This window comes from Podarcis pityusensis (assembly GCF_964106645.2).
Source record: "Podarcis pityusensis genome assembly, contig: HAP1_SCAFFOLD_569, whole genome shotgun sequence".
NCBI lineage: Eukaryota > Metazoa > Chordata > Lepidosauria > Squamata > Lacertidae > Podarcis > Podarcis pityusensis.
The window spans coordinates 1-24,097 of NW_028293387.1; the positions used below are offsets into that span (position 1 = coordinate 1).

General features: G+C 41.8%; 1 protein-coding gene across 1 annotated transcript; it reads right to left on the bottom strand.

The window, feature by feature from the left end:
* Positions 1 to 6: 6 nt before the first annotated feature.
* Positions 7 to 23,824, bottom strand: LOC308469000 (protein AKNAD1-like; the record flags this gene model as incomplete). The annotated part of the gene is made up of 15 exons (XM_081024323.1): positions 23,648 to 23,824; positions 19,033 to 20,169; positions 11,918 to 11,977; positions 10,967 to 11,108; positions 10,574 to 10,722; positions 10,404 to 10,463; positions 9,169 to 9,302; positions 7,721 to 7,877; positions 5,903 to 6,072; positions 4,383 to 4,473; positions 4,061 to 4,170; positions 2,706 to 2,800; positions 2,464 to 2,596; positions 2,116 to 2,213; positions 7 to 113 (listed from the first exon to the last, which is right to left on the bottom strand). Coding segments are annotated over exons 2-15 (2,526 nt in total), but the record flags the coding sequence as incomplete, so codon positions are not given.
* Positions 23,825 to 24,097: the final 273 nt, after the last annotated feature.

Below are 24,097 nucleotides of genomic sequence, written 5' to 3' on the forward strand. Positions count from 1 at the left end.
TTCTTGTAGGCCCATTGTCCATGATCCATGACTTTTAATACTCTTTTCCAGACATACTTCACTGCTTGAACTGTCTAGTAGGTGTGAGAACGAAGTGTCTTCGGTGTCACTACCTAACACCACACCCCAAGTTAAACAAACATGTTAATACATATGTAATGTATTGGCCTTAGAAATGTAAGGCTTGCTTGACTTCATTAAAATCTGTGATGACTGCTGCCATGTCAGTTAAGTCTCTTGGAACAACTGAAACACTAACGTATGTATAAAATTATTGTGTATTCCTGGAATTCGCATCTTCCCTTTCACCCACAAACAGTCCCAAGGAAGCTTACAAGGCACAATAAAAAATGGTGTCAAACCAACAGTAAAAGCATGGAGATTTAACAGCAGCAACAACGGATTAAAGCAGCAGCAAAAACAATTTAGAGGATCATAAATGTGCACAAATACCTCAAAGACTACCTCTCCCCATATGAACTGACCCAGACCGTGCAATCATCTGAGGCCCTTCTTTGTGAGCCTCCTTCACGGGCCTTATCTGTGGTAGCACCCTGTTTGTGGAATGCTCTCCCCAGGGAGACTTGTCTGGTGCCTTCATTATGTATCTTTATGAGCCAGGCAAAAGCATTCTGTTTCTATGGGGAGAATCCCATAAGATGGTGCTACTGTAGAAAAGGCTTTTTGGTTGCCACCTGCCTAACTTCAGAAGGGCCTTACACATGCAGATAAAGTTACTGATGGCTGGATTTAAATGAAAAAAGATGACCCTTCACCATTTAGGGTTCTAACTGAGCTAGGAGGGGAAAGTCAGTCAAGGTCTTCTAATGCTGGAGTAATAGCGGTCCGTACCAGTCAGTCATCAGAACCAGCTGAAGCATTAATTGAGCCCTATGTTACTAAGAGGACGTGGGTTGTGCTGTGGGTTAAACCACAGAGCCTAGGACTTGCTGATCAGAAGGTTGGCAGTTCGAATCCCCGCAACGGGGTGAGTGCCCGTTGCTCGGTCCCTGCTCCTGCCCACCTAGCAGTTCAAAAGCACGTCAAAGTGCAAGTAGATAAATAGGTACCGCTCCGGCGGGAAGGTAAACGGTGTTTCCGTGTGCTGCTCTGGTTTGCCAGAAGCGGCTTAGTCATGCTGGCCACATGACCCGGAAGCTGTCTGTGGACAAACGCCGGCTCCCTCGGCCAGTAAAGCGAGATGAGCGCTGCAACCCCAGAGTTGGTCACGACTGAACCTAATGGTTAGGGGTCCCTTTACCTTTATGTTACTAAGAATCCCATAACTTTTTAGTTGGACAACCAAGGAAGCTCACTGTTGAAGTTTAAAATGCATCTAGCTGAACATGTGGTTTCTTTTGCCTGAATGAGATGGTTGCTTTTGATTGGGACAATGGGAGTGCACAGGTGCATTGCCCTGATAATTTTTATTTATAAATACTTACATATACTTAAAGCTGTACAGTGGTACCTCAGGTTAAGAACTTAATTTGTTCCAGAGGTCCGTCCTTAACCTGAAACAGTTTTTAAGGTGAAGTGTGCTTTCGCTTATGGGGCCTCCTGTTGCCACTGCGCCCCTGGCACGCGATTTCTGTTCTTATCCTGGGGAAAATTTCTTAACCTGGAGCAAGCACTTCCTGGTTAGTGGAGTTTGTAACCCGAAGCGTCTGAAACCTGAAGTGTCTGTAACCCGAGGTACCACTGTATGCATATGTACACACACGTACATATATTGAGCTTTTTTGTGTGACAGTACTCATTAATACGGGGGCACCAGCACATCTTTTTTTGCTGCCTACAGCAGCTGTTTTTTGCTGGAAACTACAGAACTTGCAGTTTTCTTTTCCCTGCTCTAGCACCACTGTATCTCCCCAAAATCTGCTTCTGAGGATCTCCTAGCCCTCCAGATCAGTTTTTTTTGGGGGGAGGGGAGCTGTGACAAGGAAGGAGGAGCCCTGCTGTGCAAGCAGAAGGCCACTCTTGCTACATTCAATCACACCCATTGACTTTAACTGACATCAGATTATTGTAATGTTTACTAGAGATGCTTAGTAGTTCACACTTAAATTCCAAATAATGTGAGGCCTTTTGTTAATATTACCAAAACTTAAGTACCTGATAAATCTAAATCCATTGCTTTTCCTTCTAAGAAGATGTACCTTTCACAGTCTGGCTTTTCTTTTATTGTTTTCCTGTGCTCCATTTTTTTATTTCTATGTTGGAAACAGATAACACAGGAGAGATGCTTAATTGTATGTTAACAATCAGCACAGAGGTTCTTAACATTGCAGTCTTCTACTCGTCTACTCAAAATTAAATCCTACTGAATTCAGTAGGACTTAGTCCCATGTAAATGGGTTTAGGATTGCACCCTATGAGACATATCAAGGATGTGTGCCTCAACATGGTGAGGGTGCACATTTGGTATGTGTAGAGTTTAGGTTTCGCAGTGTACATACTAACCTGCTGGAAGAACAGGGACAAACTTGTCTACTTGATAACTGTATTTTCAGTCTAGGATGTATAATAATATGATCCTTTGCAGGATTCCTCAACTCATCAAGAAACCTGTGATCTGAAGGATAAGTTAAGCTTCCTATGAAAAAATGTATATCAGAAAAAATGGATTAGTGGGTGATATCTATTAGAATTATTTTGCTGGTTTTTTAAAACTTATATACTTTTGCTGATTTATCTTTCTGTACCTCGTTCTTTCAATATAGTCGCGTTGGATTCTTGATTGTTGGTATTATATGGATTGGCTGGGGGTGGAGATCTCATTTCCCAATAGCTTAAATTACTTATGGGGTAAAAAATAAAATATGAGCACAATGCATGTCAGAGAGAGGATCAGCGCAATATAAAGGACATAGCAATGTCACCCTTGCTTCCATAATTCTGTAATCACATTTTAAGCATGAGCCCTAGAACTCTCCTTTTGCAAGCCAGCACTGTTGCGTCAAAAGACCTCCTCACAAAAACATGCTATTGAAGCACCAATTCCAGATACGCTTTAAAACACTATTCATCATTCCCAGTTATCAAAGTTATAAAGAAAAGTGAAACTGCACATAAGCAATGCAACAGTATAAACCTGGATCATGTATAGTTTTAAAACCCATAATTTAATAATTCTCTACCACATCTACCCTTAGTTTTCTCTTTTACTAAACTAAAAAACTCTAAACATTTTAGTCTTTCCTAGTTGGGATGGTGCTCCATTTTGTTTAGGGAAATTGCAGTTTTCTTTTTGAAGTTTCTTTTTCTTATGTCCTTTTTTATTATGGTATCTGGTCAGAGTCTGAGAAAACATTTGTTTGGCTTGTTTGAGCTAAAGTGTATTTCTGTAACACCAAGGCTGGATTTGCTATGTTGTGTGTTTTAGATGTGCTGATCTGTCTACAAGTTTGCAAAATCCTATGAGTAATTTGTGATGTGGTGACTAGCTACTACTTGCAAATTATTGTTTCCATCAGCATGACATTGAAGATCACGTGCTTCAGGAAGGACCATAGATAAACACTAAGTTCTGCAAACTTTGTCATGTCTGTTACAAATTAAAATTCAATTGCTCTATGTGGGGAATAACTGCAGTCAACATGATTCATATCATTGGCATTGGTCGCTAGCAACTATTGGGAACTGAGAGGTTTTGATTTGATGGTGGCTGAGATTGTGACAGTAGCACAAACGCTGGCATCTTTCAATAGAGGCTTTAATTTTTACAGCTTTAATTAGACAGGTGGACTATAAAGTCTACCCCTGCGCAAAAATAGGCAATTAGTAATGTGAAAAAATGTATATTTTTATTTGAAAATAGGAGATTGTGTTGAGTAAGACTTGTTTTGGTTATGAGCGAGAAGTGACAAAGAGGGAAGGAGAGTGGTTAGAATAAGAAGGGACGGTGCAAAATTGGTGGTGCCAAAGGAGTCAACTGATACTCAGTTGCCCAAGGGCACACAACCTGAAGCTGGCCTTGTTGCTAATCATACAGTGTAAATGTGTTATAGTTGGAATAGTTGAGAGAGTATATTTTGGAACCTCTGAGATTAAAACTTACCCATCTGTGTTTTCTTGATCACTGTAATCATTTTGATTTCCTCTGCCTATAAGTGGTTTGTGGGATTGTAGCTCTCCAGCCTTTTTAATGGGTGAAAAGGAGCAATGCTGCTATATTACAAAACACAGTACATTAACAAAGGACTCTTATTATTTCCATCGTCAACACCTGCTGCATTAATGCACATTGTTCCTTATATATTTATTTGGATGACAGCAATTGAATTTTCTTATGATGTTAGCCTAGTCAACAGTAATTAATTAGAACCATCTTAGTTTTATCAAGCTGATAAAACAATAAATTGAGAATCAAATTGACTTACATGAGTAGATTGCTCATTTGCTGGGAGTCCTGATTTTTCCAGAGGATTCACTATATCTTCACAAGAATATTTAGTTTGCAGCTCTAGCTGGCTAAGGGGAAAGCAAAATTCTGTTTTATTAAATGTGTCTTTAATAATAACTCCTTGTAATTTTGATATTTAAAAAAAAGCATTTAAAAACAGGTTATAAATTCACTAAACAACTGTTTGCAGATCTGAGGGAGGCACAGAATGAATTGGTACAAACGGGAAGAATAAAGTTACATTCTGTGGGTGAGATCCAACATAGTGAGTGGGTATCTGTTTGTGCAAGTCTTCTTCTACAGACATCCCCCGTGCAAACAAGTTTTCAAAATATGCTCCAGAGGGGATGTGAGTTGGAACTGGAGGAACAAGAAGAGAATCCAAAAGTCCGATTGTACAAGCTAACAGACATAATTGGATACTGTCCTGTGTGTTGCCCTATACGTCTTCAAGTCTGTATTTCACATTTATAAGGCTTTTTTCAATATGCAGCCATTTCAATGGATGTTGCTTTATAACGAGCCTTTTAACACTAATCCTAGGCACGTTTACATGGAAATGTTTAAGTGAACTCAGCTGGAATGATCTACACTCCAAAGAAATGTACGAGTTCTATGAGCCCAAGAGAGTTTGAATGTGTGTTTCTGAAAAAGAGCCCTCAATGCTGCATAGTAAACCACTTAGAAAACAAGGTGAGTTTCATACAAAACAACTTATGATATGGCATGGAGCTGATTGTTTTATATTGCATATATATTTCAGTCTTTATTTATAATTCCAATCACAGATCAGCCACTAAATTATAATCAAACAAATAGAATTTTACAGTTTACAGGCCAGCAAAAGACTTTTTGCATAGGAGATGTGTGTGTGTGTTGTCGCACATTCAGTCACACTAGAATGAATTGTTGAGTACTAGTGTGGCTGGTAAGGTGCTTTAATCATCTAGTTTCTACTAATACATGCTGATGCACAGAGGTTTCCCACTTTGGTAGTGATATCATTAGTGGAGGAACATGTTAAAATTATAGGATCTGCTTGGGAATATAGGTCAAATAGAATGTTTGCATATATGTAAACACTTGGCCATACCTAAGGTAGTTCTTTGGACCTTAGTCAAAACATTTATATTTGGCCTGTCAGAATAGGCTCTCTTTCAGATACCAATGGCCAAAATCATGGGCTCATGCACACACTCTTCACATACAGCTTTACTTCCAGTTTATAGTTTAATGCTCAATATATTTTGCTGTGAGATCTGAGTTGCCAAGCTATGGGTAGTGCTTGCCCTCCAAACCAGAACTGTAAAACCACTTTCCAAATATGGGTTGGTGAGAGCAAGCACTAACCATAGCATACCAATTCATGAGAAAGAGCATGAAAGTATTTGATATGTTTTGTGCCTTTTAGGCCATGATTTGGAGATCTGCTGAACTGAGCAAATAGTTAACACATTATGACCCATTTAATAGTCAACTTCCATGGATAATACTTACTTCTGATGAAAGGGATGATGTTGGGTACCTTTGTTAGATTGCTGATACATTCTCTGTGGAATCATCTCCATAGGCTGACTTCTATTGTCTCCATAGTTTTTATTCTTAGCAATATTCATGCCAGAAGCAGTCTTTTGTGGGGACTCACTAATGTTTGAAATTGCTGGACTCTATGAAAGAACCACATGGGGAAATGGATATTATGACCTACTGAAGAACTTGCTACATTCATAGCAATTTCACAATGTTGGAGAGTTCTGCGTGTGTGTGTGTGTGTGTATATATATATGTATATATATATATATATATGTATATGTATATATATATACACACCATTTTCATCTGCAAAACCCACTTTGCATGCCAACCAAAAGATCTGAAAAACTGAAAAAATATTGTAATTTTCACTCCTGTTAATTAAGGAGATTCAAGATGACCTTAACAGGGTGAAGAACTGGGCCCAAACTAACAAAATGAATTTCAATAGATACAAATGTAAGGTTCTGCACTTAGATAGGAAGAACCAACTGCACAAATATAAGATGGAGGACACCTGGATTGCCAGTAGTACATGTGAAAAGGACTTAGGGGTCTTAGTAGACCACAAGCTTAACACGAATCAACTGTGTAAGGCAACAGCAAAAAAAGCTAATGCTATTCTAGGCTGCATCAACAGAAGTATACTGTCCTGATCAAGGCAAGTCATAGTCCTGCTCTAGTCTGCCTTGGCCAGACCATGCCTGGAATACTGTGTCCAGTTCTGGGCATCACAGTTTAAGAAGGATATTGACAAGCTGGAATGTGTGCAGAAGAGGGCAACCAAGATGTTAAACGGTTTGGAAACCAAGCCTTATGGGGAAGTTGGATAAGTTTAGCCTGGAAAACAGACTGTGAGTAGACATGATAGCCATCTTCAAATATCTGAAGGGCTGTCACATGGAAGATGGAACAAACTTGTTTTCTCGCTCCAGAGGCTAAGATCCGAACCAATAGCTTCAAGTTACAAGAAAGTAGATTCTGACTAAACATCAGGAAGAGCTTTTTGACAGAGCTGTTAGACAGTGGAACAGACTCCCTCAGGAGGTGGTGGCCTCTCTGTCCTTGGAGGTTTCTAAGCCAAGGTTGGATGGCCACCTGTCATGTATGCTTTAGTTGAGATTCCTACATTGCAGAGGGTTGGATTAGATGAACCTTGGGGTCTCTTCCAACTCCACAATTCTATTATTCTGAGAAGTTCATAGTTTTGAAGTAATTTCTTCCCTAATGAAATAGAAGGAATCCACATGTTAAGTCTAAATGTGTACAAAACATCTAAAAACCAGGATTATTTAGCTACCGCCTCTAGACTGAAGAGTCTTGTGCAACTACGGTAATGTATTAACACACAGGCTCATAGCTAGAAATGATGTCTGATAAGTTTAAGCATACCCCAGGAAGCCACTGTAAGTTGATACAAAACAGCTAAACCAGGAAAATAATATTTCAATACAATTTAGCAACTGTCATCCCAAGGAGCACATTTTGATATATACATATCTGGAAGAGGTCCAAAGGCCTGCTGTTAGCTTAAAGCTAAATTGCATGATCCTGTGGAGGAGACAGAAACTCAGAAGGTCTAAACCTTAAAACTTTCAAAACCTGAAAATCCAGTGAAATGGGACTGGTGAATTAGGGGGGTGTGGCACTATGACAGTATTGCTACATTTTGAGTGCATGTATTGCCACTCTACTATTACATAATTCAATCATGCAATCTCAGTGAAGATAATGTGATATAAAACAATATGCTTTGTTCTTTATTGGGACTTAATGGTTTACCTCAGAACGACTTGAATAGGGAGAAGCAGATTCACAACGTGTGCATGATGGTGATGTTACAAAAGCAGAGGAACGTGGGCTGCAGGCAGTCTTATCAATTTTCTCTTTTATATCTTCAAGCAGCATCCCAAGCTTAAATATTTCCCCCTCTACTTTTCTAAATCCAAATAATATAAGATACAAAGTTACATTATAATATTGATACATGCTTCTTGTTCTTATCAGTATAGTATTAGAGATACAATGGGCTCGGTAAGGAAATGAAATGTCAAAAATTGCAGTATTTAAAAGGCCATATCCGACACTGCAGCTCTACTGGCGCAATGGATTTTTGTGCATGTAGCAGAACTTTCTCTTCCTCTCTTGACCCTTCCAGCCTCCTGCATGCCCTCACAATCAGCTCAGGAGGGTTGGGGAAGTCCCATTGTACCAGCAGAATCCCACTGGCACAGCACGGGATGCAACCCACAATGTTTAACATGCACTGAGTACGGTGAAGTTGAAGTTTGAACTTCAAAATAAGGGTTGCAATCATGAAAAAGGTGAGTGCTGCTAGCCACATCTTAAGGTTGGATGCAGATAGAAAAGGGCTCGTTATTAATAATGTCATGTGCAGGGAAGCTGCATGTAGTGACACATGTCAGACATAGTTACACATTGAGAGGTGAATGGGAAGGAGCACAACTATCTAGCCTTCACTCCTCTGCCCAATGTCATATTTCCATGTACAGGATCCTTCTGCACAGACTTTCCTGCAAATTCCTTGTCCCATCTGGATGGATCACTTGTTCGTTTTACTCCCAGCTTGCCTTACTCAGAAAACCCTAGCTTGCCTTACTCAGAAAACTTACTCAGAAAACCATCAATAGTGAGTTAATGGATGTTGCCTTCCTCCCTACCACCTCATAGAGTAATCCAATGCCAGTCTGTATGTCTGGAATTGCTGTTTCATATTTGCAAGACTCTTAATATACATGGAGGACAAACAATGGGGGGAGCCATGCAAGGAGGGCCATGGTTCAGTGGTAGAATACAGGCTTTGCATGCAAAAGTTCCTAGGTTCAATCCCCAGCATCTCCCATGTGAAACCCTGGAAAGCTGCTGCTATTATATGTAGATAATATTGAGTTAGAGATGGACCAATGGTCTGACTCAGTACAGTATAAGATAGCTTCCTTAAGTCCTGTTCCAAAACCCACATTTGTTGTAACACTTGTGGCAGGCATTTTTAAGGGTGAACTGATAGGAAAGGGATGCACTCTGTTTTCACCACGACTGGGCTTATTTCTTGTATCAGCCTGGGAGGCATTTGCAGGAGAGAATTGGTGGGTGACCAAACGTAAAGTAATTTTTGATGTGCGTCCCAATAATTTTTTAACATAAAATGTAAGATTTTTTAAAATGGTTATATTATTAGTGTATTATTGTTTTTTAAAAAAATACTTGACCTGTTAGGATCAAACTCTCCGATGCTCATTGATGAGTATGTGGGATGTTGGTGCCGAAATGTACAATGTTTCTCCTTCGTGGCTAAATAATTCCATTCCAGCTTGTCTAGTTGCTCCTTTAAAAGCCTTAAAAGCTTCACAAACAAAATTTGTAACCTTGGTGTTATTTGACAATTTTTCCATAGATTAGTAATTGAAATATTCAGTGCTGTCCTTAAACATTCCAAGGACACAGCAATAGCTTCAAACATAACAAGATAAACATAACATGAATAGCTAAAGTAGTTTACACCAGTCTTTTAAAACGTTTTTTATATTTAACTGAATGCCTGTTTTGTCAAAATGTTGCACTCAAACAGTACTGCTCTACCAAGAACTCTATATGTCTGTGCAGGTAGCATTCTGTGGAAGAAATATGCATATGGAGCTGCCTACTCTGCAGAAGTGAATGAGGTGCCGCTTTGGGGTATACAATTTATGTAAGTATCATTACTTATTATGTTGAAATAGTTTTTGTAAATTTCTTTTAAGCCACCCAGAGATTTCTTTTGCAGTAGGCAACTAAGAAATTTGATTAATCTTAATCTACGGGTGCTTTACATCTGTGGCCTGCAGAGTATACTTAAACAAATGCCTTCACTCCCCTTCAGGAAAATCTCCCAGTTAATTCTGAAGGTAATTTAGGAGTTAAGGTAATTGAAGGAATTTATTCAAATTATAATTGCCTTTATAGCAAGACCTGTGGTCATAAAACTGCTCCATTAAGACTGAAGTCCTAAACACCAGGGGTGGCTAATCAGTGCCCTTTCATATGTTGGAATTCATCTCTCAGCAAGATCAATGGTCAGGGATGATGGAAGCTGTAAACCGATAATATCTGGAGGGCCATAGGTTAACCGCATCTCCTGTACAAACTTGTAGAGAGAGTATGATATTACAACTTCATATGATTCTGATGAAAATGATTTATTATTAAGCACAGATTAAGGTAACTGAACTTAGTTCCCATTTAAATCTATGAGATGTAAGTCTTGACTCACCTGTCTCACTTATTTCAATGGAAAGTAATTTTAACTGACTTAAACAGCAATTTTTATACTTTATTCTGAGTATAAGATGTAGAGAATAGTGCTGCTATTCTAGATTTTATACATTTTATTTTTACAAATTGTTTTTCAAAAACAGAGTTTTAAAATGTAACAATTTTGTTTTCAAACACAAAAAAAGGTATTCACCTGATGGCGTTCTTCCACTGGGAATACATCCTGTGTAAGACAGTTAGAAAATGTTTCCACCTTTAAGAAAAAGGGATGCATTTCATTTAAGCTTTCAGATGGAGTATTAAGAAAAACAAGGTGTTTGTTTCAAATATATATTGTATTTAAAATAGAACTATTTGTATTACTTTTGATTTTAGCTCTTTTGACTGTTCCTTTAACATCTGAAAAAGCTTTTCTTCTTCTGTAACGTTTTGCAACAGACGTTGATTCCCAGATGATTGTCTTGCTGCATCAGCTGAGGGTAATGGTGAGATCATTCTTTGCGACGGCAGTTCTACAGAACAATATGACAAAAGTGCTAATGTGATCTGTATGCTATTTCCTTCATATAGTGTACAACAGCAAACAGGCAGAACAGCGGTGGCTTAAGCTGAGACCCTCCAGATGCGCTCCAGTTCCCGTCAGTTCCCGTCAGCTTAGTCCAATGGTCAGGGAGTTGTAGTTAAACAACTTCTAGAGGGCTATACAAGTAAAATAATAACTGTATTCTAAGTATTTGAATAGTCCATTTGAACTACCTGAGAAAGGTGACTGGGAGAAACCAACCATGGGCTTCACAGGGACTGTTACAGGTAGAACTGTAAACATTTCTGTAGTTATTCCAGGACTTTCTGATTTAATGCCAGGATTTGGTCTATTTTGATTTGAGCAAGGAGGTATCTGTTAAAATATACAAAAACTCATTGTGAAGTACAAAATCAGCACCCACAATAAAAACATTCACTTGCCTTTCTCATTATGATACCCCACCCCCACCCCAAGCATCCACAGGCACAAATAATAAATTGGTAAAATTAGGCAAGCGATATCCAAACACCAGTATATTTTAATTTATTTAAAAGATGTATATACCACTCTTCAATGGAATTTTTAGGGTTTACACAAATAAGGTAAAATACATAGCAAATTGATGAGACATCTTAGGTCATTGAAGTTGGGTGGTGGAAAAGAGGAGTCATCACTAGGGTTGTTCAAACATAGCCATGGACTAGGGTTACTGTTTATACCAGCTATACCTAAGGAAAATTAGCTTGTTCCAGTGCATCTGCTCTAGGAAGAGTGAGCGCACTATATTCCATAAAATACTGAAGCAGAGAGATAAATAAACCACAGTATGAAAATATGCATATTTATTTAACAAGAACTGCATTCTGTTTGACTACAAGAAAACCTCTAAGTGGTTTACAAAATATAAAATAAAGCATTAAAATTCTGTATAAAAAGTGAATAATATATAAAAAGATTTAAATCAATAGTAGCTAAAAAGAGATAAAACACATGTATTTTCTACATGCCAGGGCAGCCTTGCACATGTTTTAAACAGACACTGAAAAGAATACAGAATGTGCTTGCAATGCATTATACCATGCATGCATAAACAAAACATTTGTATTCAGAAAAAATATATTAATATTTTGTAGCAAGAAAAGATATTAAGAAAAACTGACTTCATGTTATAGGAGACTTACCTTTGTATTAAATCTTAGATGATCAATATGATTCTGAGCTTCAGCTTGTTTTGTCAGTAGCTATTATTTCAATAGATATAAAAAAGAGAAAACAATAAACATATATTGTATATGGAAAGCAAAAATAGCAACTGACTGTGAGCAATACTTTTCCCATAGCCAAGGTCATTCATTAATGTTCTAGCTGCTTAGGAAAAATCTATATTCAAATAGAGTAAGCACTGTAAAGAAAACAAAAAATTGGCCAGGAAAATCCTCATAGAGAAGGTAGGCTCAGGAGATACTGGATGCTATTACACTGGGAGATGAGTGCTGGATATAATGGGAACTCTGGAAAAAGTGGCTAATGGTGATAATGCATCTGAAAGGAAAATATAGATATTGGGCCAGGAAGCAGTGCTATGAGCAAAGGATAAGGTTAGGGTAGAAAATGCAGTCTGGGATCCAAACTGGTGCTTGGGCTCATTAATAATAATAATAATAATAATAATAATAATAATAATATCACCTTTTCCCATAATGAGAGTATATAGACCGATCACAACTAAAATAGAAACAACTAAAAACATATAAAAATCAATAATTTAACAACAGGACTAGAATTAAAATATATACATATAAAAGATCACATACAGATGGTTACCTGAAAGGGGCTTATGTTAATGAAGAGGAAATATCTTATTGCTATAATTTCTTCAGTGCCAATATTAACAAGGCAGTATACATAATCAAAATGATATACAATACTATGTGTGATGGGACGATGAGCTGCTTGTGTGTAAAATCCTAGTCCCTCAGAGTTTGGTCAAGTTTGCAAACCTCTGTCTGTAACGGAGCCCCTTAAACATGGCTCCGTCAGTCGCTGGCAGATTCCGACAGTGGTTGCTTTCGGAATCGCTTCCAACATAAAAGCTCCTTAACGGAAACACGTCTTCTGGACTCTCTGCGTGACAGTTTCCGGCGAGGAGTGGGTGTCCCTACAGGAGGTCCTGAAACTTCCCCACTGTTTTCGCTGGAAGTGTCTCTGAGCCATCCCTCCAGCTCCCTTTCCCTCAGCTCAGCTCCTCTCCCCCTACTGGTTCCCTCTTCAGCTGCTGAGTCTCTCCCAACCTGTGTGAGCCCTTTCACTTCCCTTCCTTCCGATGGCAGTTCCCTGACATCCACCTCCCCTCCAGGGCCCCCTTCATCCCCTCTCGCCCCCTCCTCTACGGGCGGTGAGGAGGCAAAACCCCGGAATGAACTTCCTTCATCTTCCGATGTCCCGAACACTTCTCTCCACCTGTTGCGGTTCCTGGTCTCGAAGTACTCCTCCTCCTCAGAGTCCATCTCCCCTTCCCCTTCCGATTCCGAGAATCCTTCCAACTCCTCCTCCTCATCGGTGGTCCCAAAGTATTCCCTCCGGAACCTCTCCACAGGCTGAGGTTTCCTTGGGAACCTTTGATGGAACGTTTCTATCAATACCTCGTCATTGATATCTTCTGCCATTACCCAAGTGTTTTCTGACTCCGGTTCTCCTTCCCACGCTACCAAATACTCCACCTGATCCCCCTTCCATCTGGCGTCGAGGATTTCTGCCACATGGCTGCTGCATTCCCTTTCTTCTATGACCGGTCCCCGAGTGGCCATCCCTTCTCGTCCCCCCTCATACGGTGACAGTAACGACCTGTGAAATACTGGGTGCAGTTTCATGTGGTTGGGTAACCGGAGCCTGAAAGCCACTGGGTTGACCTGTTGAATGACCTCAAAGGGACCCAATCTCCTGGGTCTTAATTTCTTACAACCTCCTTTGAACGGCAACCCTTGGGTTGACAGCCACACCCTATCTCCCACCCTTATGGTTTCACCTTCCCTTCGGTTCTTGTCTGCCTGCCTCTTGTATTCTTCCTTCGCCCTTTCTAAGTTGAGTTGGAGCTGACGATGGATTGCTTCCATTTCTTCTACAAAATGCTCGGCTGCCGGGACACCCCATCTCTCCCCTTCTCCCCCTGGGAAAGCCCTGGGATGACACCCATAATTAGCCAAGAAGGGGCTCATCCCTGTGGACACATTCTCGGCATTGTTGTAGGCAAATTCCGCCAGCGCCAACTTTTCTACCCAGTCATTCTCTCTGTCATTGACATAACACCTCAGGTATTGCTGGAGGACCCCGTTTGCTCTTTCCGCCTGCCCGTTGGTTTCAGGGTGCCGGGCAGTCGAAAAGTTGACCTCCACCTGCAGTAAGCTCATGAGCTTCCTCCAGAACCTGGAAGTAAATTGTTTTCCTCGGTCTGAGACCACCCTCAATGGCACCCCGCGCAACCTAAAAATGTGTTCTACAAATAACTTCGCTGTCTCTTCCGCCGTGACTGCATGCGAGCAGGCTACAAAGTGGCACATCTTTGTTAGTAGGTCTACCACCACCATGATGGCTGTTTTCCCCTTGGACTTCGGCAGATCAGTCATAAAATCTATCGACACTGCCTCCCAAGGTCGTTCTGGGGTTGGTAAGGGTTCTAATAGCCCCGCCGGTGCCCGCCTCTCCCCTTTGGCTCGCTGGCATTGCTCACACCCTCTTACATACTCCCGTACATCTTCCCTCACCTTAGGCCACCAAAATTCCCTGGTGACCAACCACATGGTTTTGTGTTGTCCAAAATGCCCCGCCGTGGGGCTGTCGTGCAACTGCTTGAGTACCCTCCCCCTTAAGTCTCCTTCAGGGATATACAGTGCCCCTTTGTAATACAAAGCTCCATTTCTTTCCTCGAAACCCCCTGGTTCCTCTCCCTCACCCCTAAGACCTCTGAGCTTATTCTGGGCGTATTCATCATTCTCTGTTTCCTCTACCAGTTCTCTTTGTCCCACCAATGCCGCCCCACACACCCAGCGGTCCTCTGGAATGACATGTCTCTCTTCTGGTGCTCCCTCCCCCTCCAAATATTCAGGTTTGCGTGAGAGAGCGTCCGCCCTAATGTTCTCTGGGCCTGGCACGTAACAAATCTCAAAGTTAAATTTGGAGAACTCCTGGGCCCATCTCACTTGCCGTTGGTTGAGCACTCGTGCCGTCCTCCAATACTCTAGGTTCTTGTGGTCAGTGCACACTTGCACCTTATGTTGTGCGCCAATTAGCAGGTGCCTCCATCTCCGGAACGCCTCATGAATGGCTAGTAGTTCTCGGTCATACACCGTGTAGTTCCTCTCGGATTTGTTCAGCTTTCGCGAAAAAAAGGCACACGGTCTCCACTCTGACTCCTCCTTCCCTGGCTGCAGAAGCACCGCCCCAATAGCTCTGTCTGATGCATCAGTTTCCACTCTCATCGGTTTTTGTAAATCCACATGCAGGAGTTGTTGCTCCGAGGCGAAGGCCCTTTTTAGTTCCTCAAATGCTCGCTCCGCCTCCTCAGTCCAAACGAACTTCTTCTTACTGCTGAGACAGTCCGTAATGGGCGCCGTCAGGTGGGCAAAGTTTCGGATGAACTTACGATAGAAGTTCCCAAATCCTAGGAACCTCTGCACATCCTTCCTTGTTTTGGGTGTTTTCCATTCCAGCACCGCCTGGACCTTGCCGGGATCCATGGCCAATCCCTTGTCTGACAGGCGATACCCCAGGAATTCCACCTCCTTGGTATGAAACTGACACTTCTCCAGTTTCACCCACAGCTGGTTGGCTTGCAGCCTGCTCAACACTTCTCTGACGTCTCTCACATGCTGCTCCTCATTCTCAGAATACACCAACACGTCGTCTAAGAAGGCCACACAATTCTTGTAAAGCAAAGGCCCCAGGACGTGGTTCATAAACGATTGAAAGCACGCGGAGCCTCCTTGTAGGCCGAAGGGCATAACTAAATATTCAAATGCCCCCAAAGGGGTGAACATGGTGGTTTTCCATTCATCCCCCTTCCTTATTCGTATCAGGTTGTACGCCCCCCTTAGGTCCAGTTTAGTAAAAATCTTTCCCTTCCTGACCCTTGTCAAAATGTCGTCAATCCTGGGCATAGGGAAAGCCACTGGTTCTGACACTGCATTTAAGGCCCTGAAGTCACACACAAGCCTCGGCTTGTTCGTGTTTTTTTTATCCACAAAAAACACTGGGCTGCCCCCCACCGCCCTGGACTCTCTGATGAACCCTCTCTTCAGGTTCTTGTCAATGAACTCTCTTAGCTCCTGCATCTCTCTGTCTGACATGGCGTACAGCTTGCCTACAGGGAGCTGTGCCCCAGGGAGTAAATTGATTTGACAGTCAAAGGGTCTATGCGGGGGTAGTTGGTCAGCTTCCCTTTCGCTGAAGACGTCGCGGAGATCTGCGTATTGTCGTGGTACCTTCACGTTCTCCGTTACTTCAGTCCCTGCTAGGGTGGCTTGGGCCCCTGCCAAACCCTTTCCCTCTTTGCAGTGTTCTAAGCAATGTGCTGAACCAAAAGAAACCACTCTCTGATGCCAGCCCACCAGCGGATCATGTAACGCTAGCCAGCTCATCCCCAATATAATGGGAGCTCCTCCCAAGGTGGCCACATTAAACGCTATCAGTTCGGTGTGCCTTGCCACCTTCATTATCATTGGGACGGTCTGCAAGCTGACTTCTCCTCCCAACAGCTCCCTGCCATCGATCGTGGTCACCTGCAGGGGGTTGCTTAAAGGGATCGTCTGTATCTGGTGTTCAGCTGCAAACTCTTTGCTCATGAAATTGCAGGAGCTGCCTGAGTCCAACAGCGCCTTTATCTTTAGAGGGTGTCCGTTTGGCAGCTCTAGCGCCACTTCTATCACTAGGGCGGGTTTAGGAGGTTCTGGCGTGGGCACTTTCACTGCTCTTTGGCCTGGCTGCTGTGCCCCGACGGTGGCAGCCAGGCGTTGGCTTTTACTTGCTTCGGTATTTCTTCCTCTCTTCCCTCCACAGCTCCTACCATCCCTTGCCATTCCTTCCTCTGGGGGCAGACTCTGGCAAAGTGACCTGGCTGTTGGCAGAGATAGCATTTCCGGGCGCCTTTTCCCTCCTTCTTTCCCCCCTCACTGGGCTTTGAAACTGCGCGCGCGCGCGCTGTTCCGATTTCCATCGGCTCTGCCGGCGGGAAAGTTGGCTCTGGAATGTCTGGAATGCGGAACTCCTTCCAACGTTCCCCCTTCCCTTCCCGCCTCTCCAATGCTCTCGCCTCCTGGCGCGCTCCTATGGTCAGCGCTGATTTGGTCAGCTGGTCCATAGACTCCGCCCTGGGCGCCCGGGAAAGTTCGTCTTTCACAGCCGAAGAAAGCCCTTCTTCAAAGAGCATTTGAATGGGTTCCGCCGATAGATCCCACCCCAATTTATGGATCAACATGGTGAACTCAGTCCAGTACTCACGGACAGATCGGCTCCCCTGTTTGCAAGCCATTAACTGTCTGCGGACCACTCCCTGTTCAATATCGCTGGAAAACATCAGATCCATGGCGCGAAAGAACTTCATCGTGTCCTTTAGGACGTCACTATTCGCTGCCATCAGGGGTCTAACCCAGTCTCTCGCCCCCTTTTCAAGATGCCCAATCACGAAAGCCACTCGTGATTCCTCGTCAGGGAATTCATCAAACTGCAGATTGAGGGCATATTGCATCTCTGTCCGAAAGCCATGATAGTCTTTGGGCTCCCCCCCAAACTTCTGCACCAATCCTGGTACCTTTCTGACGAGCTGGGTGTCTTTCCCCTTTTTGTCTGCATCCTGAGCCCTCCTCTCCTCAAGCCTCGCCGTCTGCAGCGCTAGCTGGACCTCCAACACCCGGTACCTTTCTTCCAGGCTTGGACCCGCTCCAGCTCCTGCTTCTCCGGTTCCGGCTGGGTTGCTCATGATGCCTTCTCCTGCACAAGCTGCTCACGAAGACTGTCGGAATGCTGTGATGGGACGATGAGCTGCTTGTGTGTAAAATCCTAGTCCCTCAGAGTTTGGTCAAGTTTGCAAACCTCTGTCTGTAACGGAGCCCCTTAAACATGGCTCCGTCAGTCGCTGGCAGATTCCGACAGTGGTTGCTTTCGGAATCGCTTCCAACATAAAAGCTCCTTAACGGAAACACGTCTTCTGGACTCTCTGCGTGACAGTTTCCGGCGAGGAGTGGGTGTCCCTACAGGAGGTCCTGAAACTTCCCCACTGTTTTCGCTGGAAGTGTCTCTGAGCCATCCCTCCAGCTCCCTTTCCCTCAGCTCAGCTCCTCTCCCCCTACTGGTTCCCTCTTCAGCTGCTGAGTCTCTCCCAACCTGTGTGAGCCCTTTCACTTCCCTTCCTTCCGATGGCAGTTCCCTGACACTATGCAAGAAATAGATATAATCAAGTTTCAGTAAGTTTTTCTTACATAGGATCATGTGTATACCACCATCTAAGAAGATAACAAATGTTTTTCTGGATATATTACCCTTGGAAAACTCAGGTTGGTAGAAGTTTCCCAATCAGTGCATATTGCAGGACGGTTAGACTGGAGGTAATGGCTTGGATCTTAACAACTGCCATTATCATCCTTTCCAATATAGTCCCCTGAAATTCCAAAAAGCTGGCCAGGGAACCTCTGGAACTGTATGGGGCATGGCCCATAGAGTGGGGAACCAGCAGAAATCATGGAATGACCCTTTTATGGGTAGAAGTGCTTCCTATTTGCAGTAGGTCTCCTTTCAATCCCAGCCCACAGGTAAATTCTTCAGCACAAATGTAAGGTATTAGGCTGCACTCTTCACTTTGCATGCCAGCTAATATTTATTCCTTTACCTTTAACTCTCACTATGCTCATATGGTTTTCTCATTAGAAAAAGCATGCTTAGGGTTGCCTCCACAGATTAGTGGAGTCTCCCTGGTTTTTGGTTTTACATTTAACAAAAAAATAAAAGGTAGGCATTCAGTTTATGGACTAGTTTGCTGTAAGCTCATGCTTAATGAGGAGAGAGCCCTACTTTGGATGAAATGCTAAGAAATCAGTGTGGCAGCAAAGGAGCTGCTGGTTCTTTCTAAGAGTTCATCCATTTTCATGGTCCCACTAAGTCAAAGTTTAGTGTGTTGCACAAACCAGTGTCTAGAGACACACAGAAATCTGTGGCTGGCTGAGTTGTTACAGGCATAATAAATACACCCAAAATTGTGCTTGGCTATCAATGGCAATTCCAATTATGTGCAATATCACCTCTTATCTACCTCTAGTTGTTGGTCTAGTTCAGGTGTGCTAATTCCCTTTTCTTCATTCTTGGTTGCAACAGAGTCCAAAGAATTCATCGCTTCTAAAACATCTTTCACAACTTCTGATTTACCAAGCAAATTTGGGGTGTGTGTGGTCTTTTTAGGTATAGGGCATGAGTTGCTATTTTTTCCTTTAGGTATTTTGACCTTTGGAGCAACCTTAGAAAAATCAGGAAGCTGATAATGAACCTGACGTTGACCATTTTTGAGATTATGCGAAGTTGTTTCCAGAAAATATTTGTGCTCTTGGTACACTTCTTTAGGGGTTGAGAAATAATGGAAGTCTTCATTAATTGCATGTTCTTTCTCAATTACAAGTTGAAGATTATCTTCTTTACAATCTTTTCTGTCACGAATGTGATTCACACTTTTATCCATTACAAACTCCTTAACTTCAGTCAAATCCCAATTTTTGTCAGCTGATTCAAATTTTACTTCTCTTTCTGAATTACAGCATTCAAGATTTTTTCCTTCTTCCTTTGGTAAAGATATTGTACTTTCTGAAATCTTAATTTTATTTAGGATAGTTTCATCAAAACTTTCAGTAAATGATATCTCTGGGAGAGTCTCAGAATCAATCAATTTGCACAAACTTGATAATTCGTCTTGGGGAAAATGGCGTAAAAGGACATCTGAAATGTTTGAGTTGGATAGATGTTGATTTCTTCCTAAACTGTTAACATCCCAAGCAAGTAACTCCTTCTCTGTTGCCTTGGGAGATTCCATGTCATTTTCCCTTTGCAATGTTGCCAGATTTATTTTTGTTTCAGGCAGTTGTGTTTTGCAGTCTGATTTTTCTTTTGAATGACAGCTCATGTGAGAAGATGTCAAGGTGAAAACATGCTGAGATCCATCTTCTACACAAGTGGAATTTTCTAGGTTTTGTGAATCACACTTGTGTTGATATGTATTTTGTAGATCTCCATCATAAGGCAGATCTTCTTGCTCATCATCGGTATTGTCTTCAGGGTAAAGCATATCAAATACTATATTATTGGCTTAGCCTTCATACAGTTAGACTGTTCTTACCTACAATACCTACTCATATTCTGAGCATATTCAATATGACTTTCACTGAATGTCAGCTTTCAAATTCTGAAAGATTTGAGAGAACATGCACATTAGCTTAACTAAATAAAACAGTACAATAAACTTGTAAGTCTTCCTTTTCCATACTCTAAAACTTTCTGGAGTCCATTTCACATACAGTCCTACTTATAATTAATGCAATTAAAATCTTTGGGGTTGCCTAAAGATCTAACCTAGGATGAAGGAAAATTATATCCACAATCAATAGTGCCAGTTAGCTGCAGCTTAACTAAGGCTACTGCTATTCCTGAGGTGTTGGCATGTGGAGCAAAAATCAGTTCCCTTATCCACCTGAATGTAGGGCTGCCCTGTTATAAGCTCCTTTTGGGGTGAAGTCTTGGTAATTATTTAGTCGCAGAAACCTCCCTACATTTCAAAAATATGCATGTTTTGCTGAACTACACCTCCACTATTTGAAATTTATCAGTGGCTCATGAACACTGAGTTTTGGATGCAAACAAATAGTACTTCACCACCGGGATGAAAAGTTGCTGCCTTCCATACAGCTATGGATTAACAATGTGCAAGCCCTGTCCTTATTTGAGACAGCAAGGTTTCAATGTGAACATTAAAAAGGGAAGTAAGAGAGAACATCTGGTGGTATTTTATCAAGACAATCCTATATACTCTTGTCTGAGGTAAATCCACTGAAATAAAAAAAATGGATTTCTTTTTTTGTCCCAGGCACTTTTTTCAAACAGAAAACTCTGACTAACCTGCATCCCCAGATAAATTTTTATTAGCTCCAAATTTTACATTAACTGGACAAAAGAGCACTCTTTATGTAACTCTGAATGGCTTGGGATATCCGTAGATCTACTTCTGTGTATATTCTAAAATGAAAAGTGCATTTGAAGTATAATTTTACTCCTCACCCCTAGAGGTCTGGCTTTGGGTTAGTTTACATGAACTAGCCATTTATTAGTTTCTATATATGCAAACCAACACATTTTGCTTGGCTACCAAAGTACCTCGGAACATCAAGCATTTGTCAAATGCTGGACAACTTTGCTAGAGTCTAAACTGCTTTGGGGTCTAAGTTACAGCTTGTTATATACCCTCTGGCAAATGCATGTAAACAGGCAAACAGAATTTAAATTACTACACCTTAAATATTTATTTCATGCCTGCCCCCCGCATCTTTCAATACACAAATCCTGCTCATTTCCCATTACATCTATAAAACAGAAACAGTACATATACTTGTACAGAAAATATTAATCGTTAAATTGACAATGCTCCTTTATACTTACACATCACAGGCAAATGTCTGGCTAATTTCCTAGGCAACCAGTATAATAGCAAAATTCTTGGAACATTTTCTGTTGCCTACTACCAAACAGTTAAGACTCAGACACAGCAATGCCTTTTCATAGTGGATATATTTAATTACATAAGCTGTAACCTTATATTGAGCCTAGAAAACTGGAGTAGCACAGTATCTTTATAAATGCAACAAGACACCTTGCTATTTATTATTCTGGTTTCATCCTGCTATTGTTCAGTGGGATCACAAAGGGAATATAGAGTAACAAGCCATCATTTTCCAGTCCTGGGTGGGAATGTCAGAATGAGCCTAGTCTCACTTAACAACTAACTTTTGTTTTCATTGGGACCTATGAAGGAGTATTTCGAATGGGTATTGGATTTCTTCTGAAGCCTTTAATGTCTTAAATCTGTTTATTCCACCTACACAGTGGAGACTTTTAATTATTTATATGGGAAGGTCCATGCAAGTTAATTATTTACTATTATCATGGCCATCATCTGTTACTGCTTCTTAAGATCAAAAGCAAATGTTTGCATCCTGAAATCTTTATAAATTATCTAGACAGGCAATCTCTAGGAATGTTTCATGTTAGCATGGCTAAGAGGGAGTTGCAAAGGGAGGAGGAGACGCTGTGCATTCATTTGAAAATCCTCAAAGGTATTTTCCATAATTACTTTGTTTTGTATTCTAGTTCATTAGAATCTTCTTATGAGGAGTCCCTTTACACATGGAAGCTCAGTTTCTTAAGCACTAGGAATTAAAAACGTCAATGACATAGTTTAGGAAAGCAGGAGGAGGAAACACAGGCATCCTGATAATATCCCTTCAGCACCCGCGGAGGTGCAAGCAGAGGCTTGTTTTGCAGCATCCTGTGTAAGGTATGCATGACAGAGTCAGACTGCTCTATTCCACTTGCTTATAAAAAAATAATATTTTTGCTAAAACTCTTAGTTAGTACATGATTATTTTATTTATTGCATTTATATCCAAGTAGCTCAAAGTGGTGTAAATGGTTTTTCTTTCTCCCAATTTATCCTTGCAACAACCCTGTTAGACTGAGAGAATGTGACTGGCCCAAGGTCACACAGTAGTTTCATGGCTGAGCAGGTATTTGAACTCAAGCTCTGGTCTGTTTATACACTTGTAAGATAAAGTATGGCTGATATATGTAAACTGGCATCCAAAGCATAACACGCCTTGTATCTCTTCATATATATATTTAGCTGTACTCAAGTTCCAGATGCAGCCTTGCTGCTAGACAATATCAAGCTTCCTTGATGCACCAGGTAAGCATGCTTTCTGATGAGCACATCCCATGTGCTGAGTGAGAATGATGGGTGTGTTCCCATCTCCACCCCTTCCTGTATGAATGTATTAAGCTTTATTGCCAAAGGCTTGAGGCAGGTAACTATAATTATTTTATACTGTCCCTCCCTTTCTCTGGCAGTAGAGAATGTATAATGTTCCTTAGCCTACTTCACATGGTAAAGGGCAAATGTATTTTTACTGCATATAGGGAGACCCAATATTAGGCGTTTGGTGATTCATATGGGGCCATCAGTTTCTTGGTGCATACGCAACAGGAAATTCTTCCCACCAGGAAGGATGAACTAATAATCTAGAGATTACTTGTCTTTTGCAGCAACGTTAAAGTCAATCCTATTTATTATGGTTTGCGTTTTTGTGGACTACAGTCCACACCTCATCAGATAAATGAAAAACTTTTCATTTCCCTCTTTCTTCACTGTTTACAACCCCCAACATCATGTGCACCATTGCAACAAGAAAAGTGCCGGTACTCAAATACTGATTAGTGTTTGGGGCAGCAAACCAAAAACAAAAGCTGCTCGCTGCCTCAGCGTGTAACTGAGATGAACACTTTATGCATCCGATGATGTGGGCTACAGTCCACGAAAGTTTATGGTAATAAATCTGGTAAAGTCTTTAAGGTGCCACAAGACACCTCGTTGTTTTTTGCTCCGGGCTTTACGATAAGCTTTCCCGGTCACCGTGTGTATACGGTGTCTGGTTTTACACAAAAGATAGGAGTTTTTATTCCGGAATGAAATAATCCGGAATAAAGATTTGTCCTTTCGCAATCCTATGTACACCAGTAAAGCATCGAATGCACTTTAGAGGGCGGGGTAATCACGCGACGTGGTCTTCTGTGTCCACACTAAGTAAACACTCTCGTTATGGAAACAAATACTCAACTGCTCCAGCGCAAACCCCCTTTCCTCGAAGACAAAGTACCTTCTGCCCCTGCTCGGGCTCAATACTGCAACTACTTTCCTTCAAATCAAATCCCGACCCAAACGACTGTCAGCCTTTAAACCAATGAAAAGTGGAGCAGGCCGAGGCGAAGGGGAAAAAAAAAACTCGACCCGCCCCACTCGCCTTCTCATTGGCCAATGTGAAAGATGCGGGCGGCGGCAGTTGAAAGATTACACCGTTTAAACGGAGGAAAGGACATCTAGGTACAGCGCATGCGCTGGCGGGCGGCAGTTTTTCCCACCCACCCGCTTTCCCGTCACTCAACCAAGCAGGCAAAAGCATGATGGGGGTTGGTTGGGGCGGGGCGAAGGGAGCTCGATGGTGCGATGCTATTGGCTGGGACGGTTCAGAGCGAAGCGTGTTTGTGTGTGAGAGTGCGCGCGCGTGGGG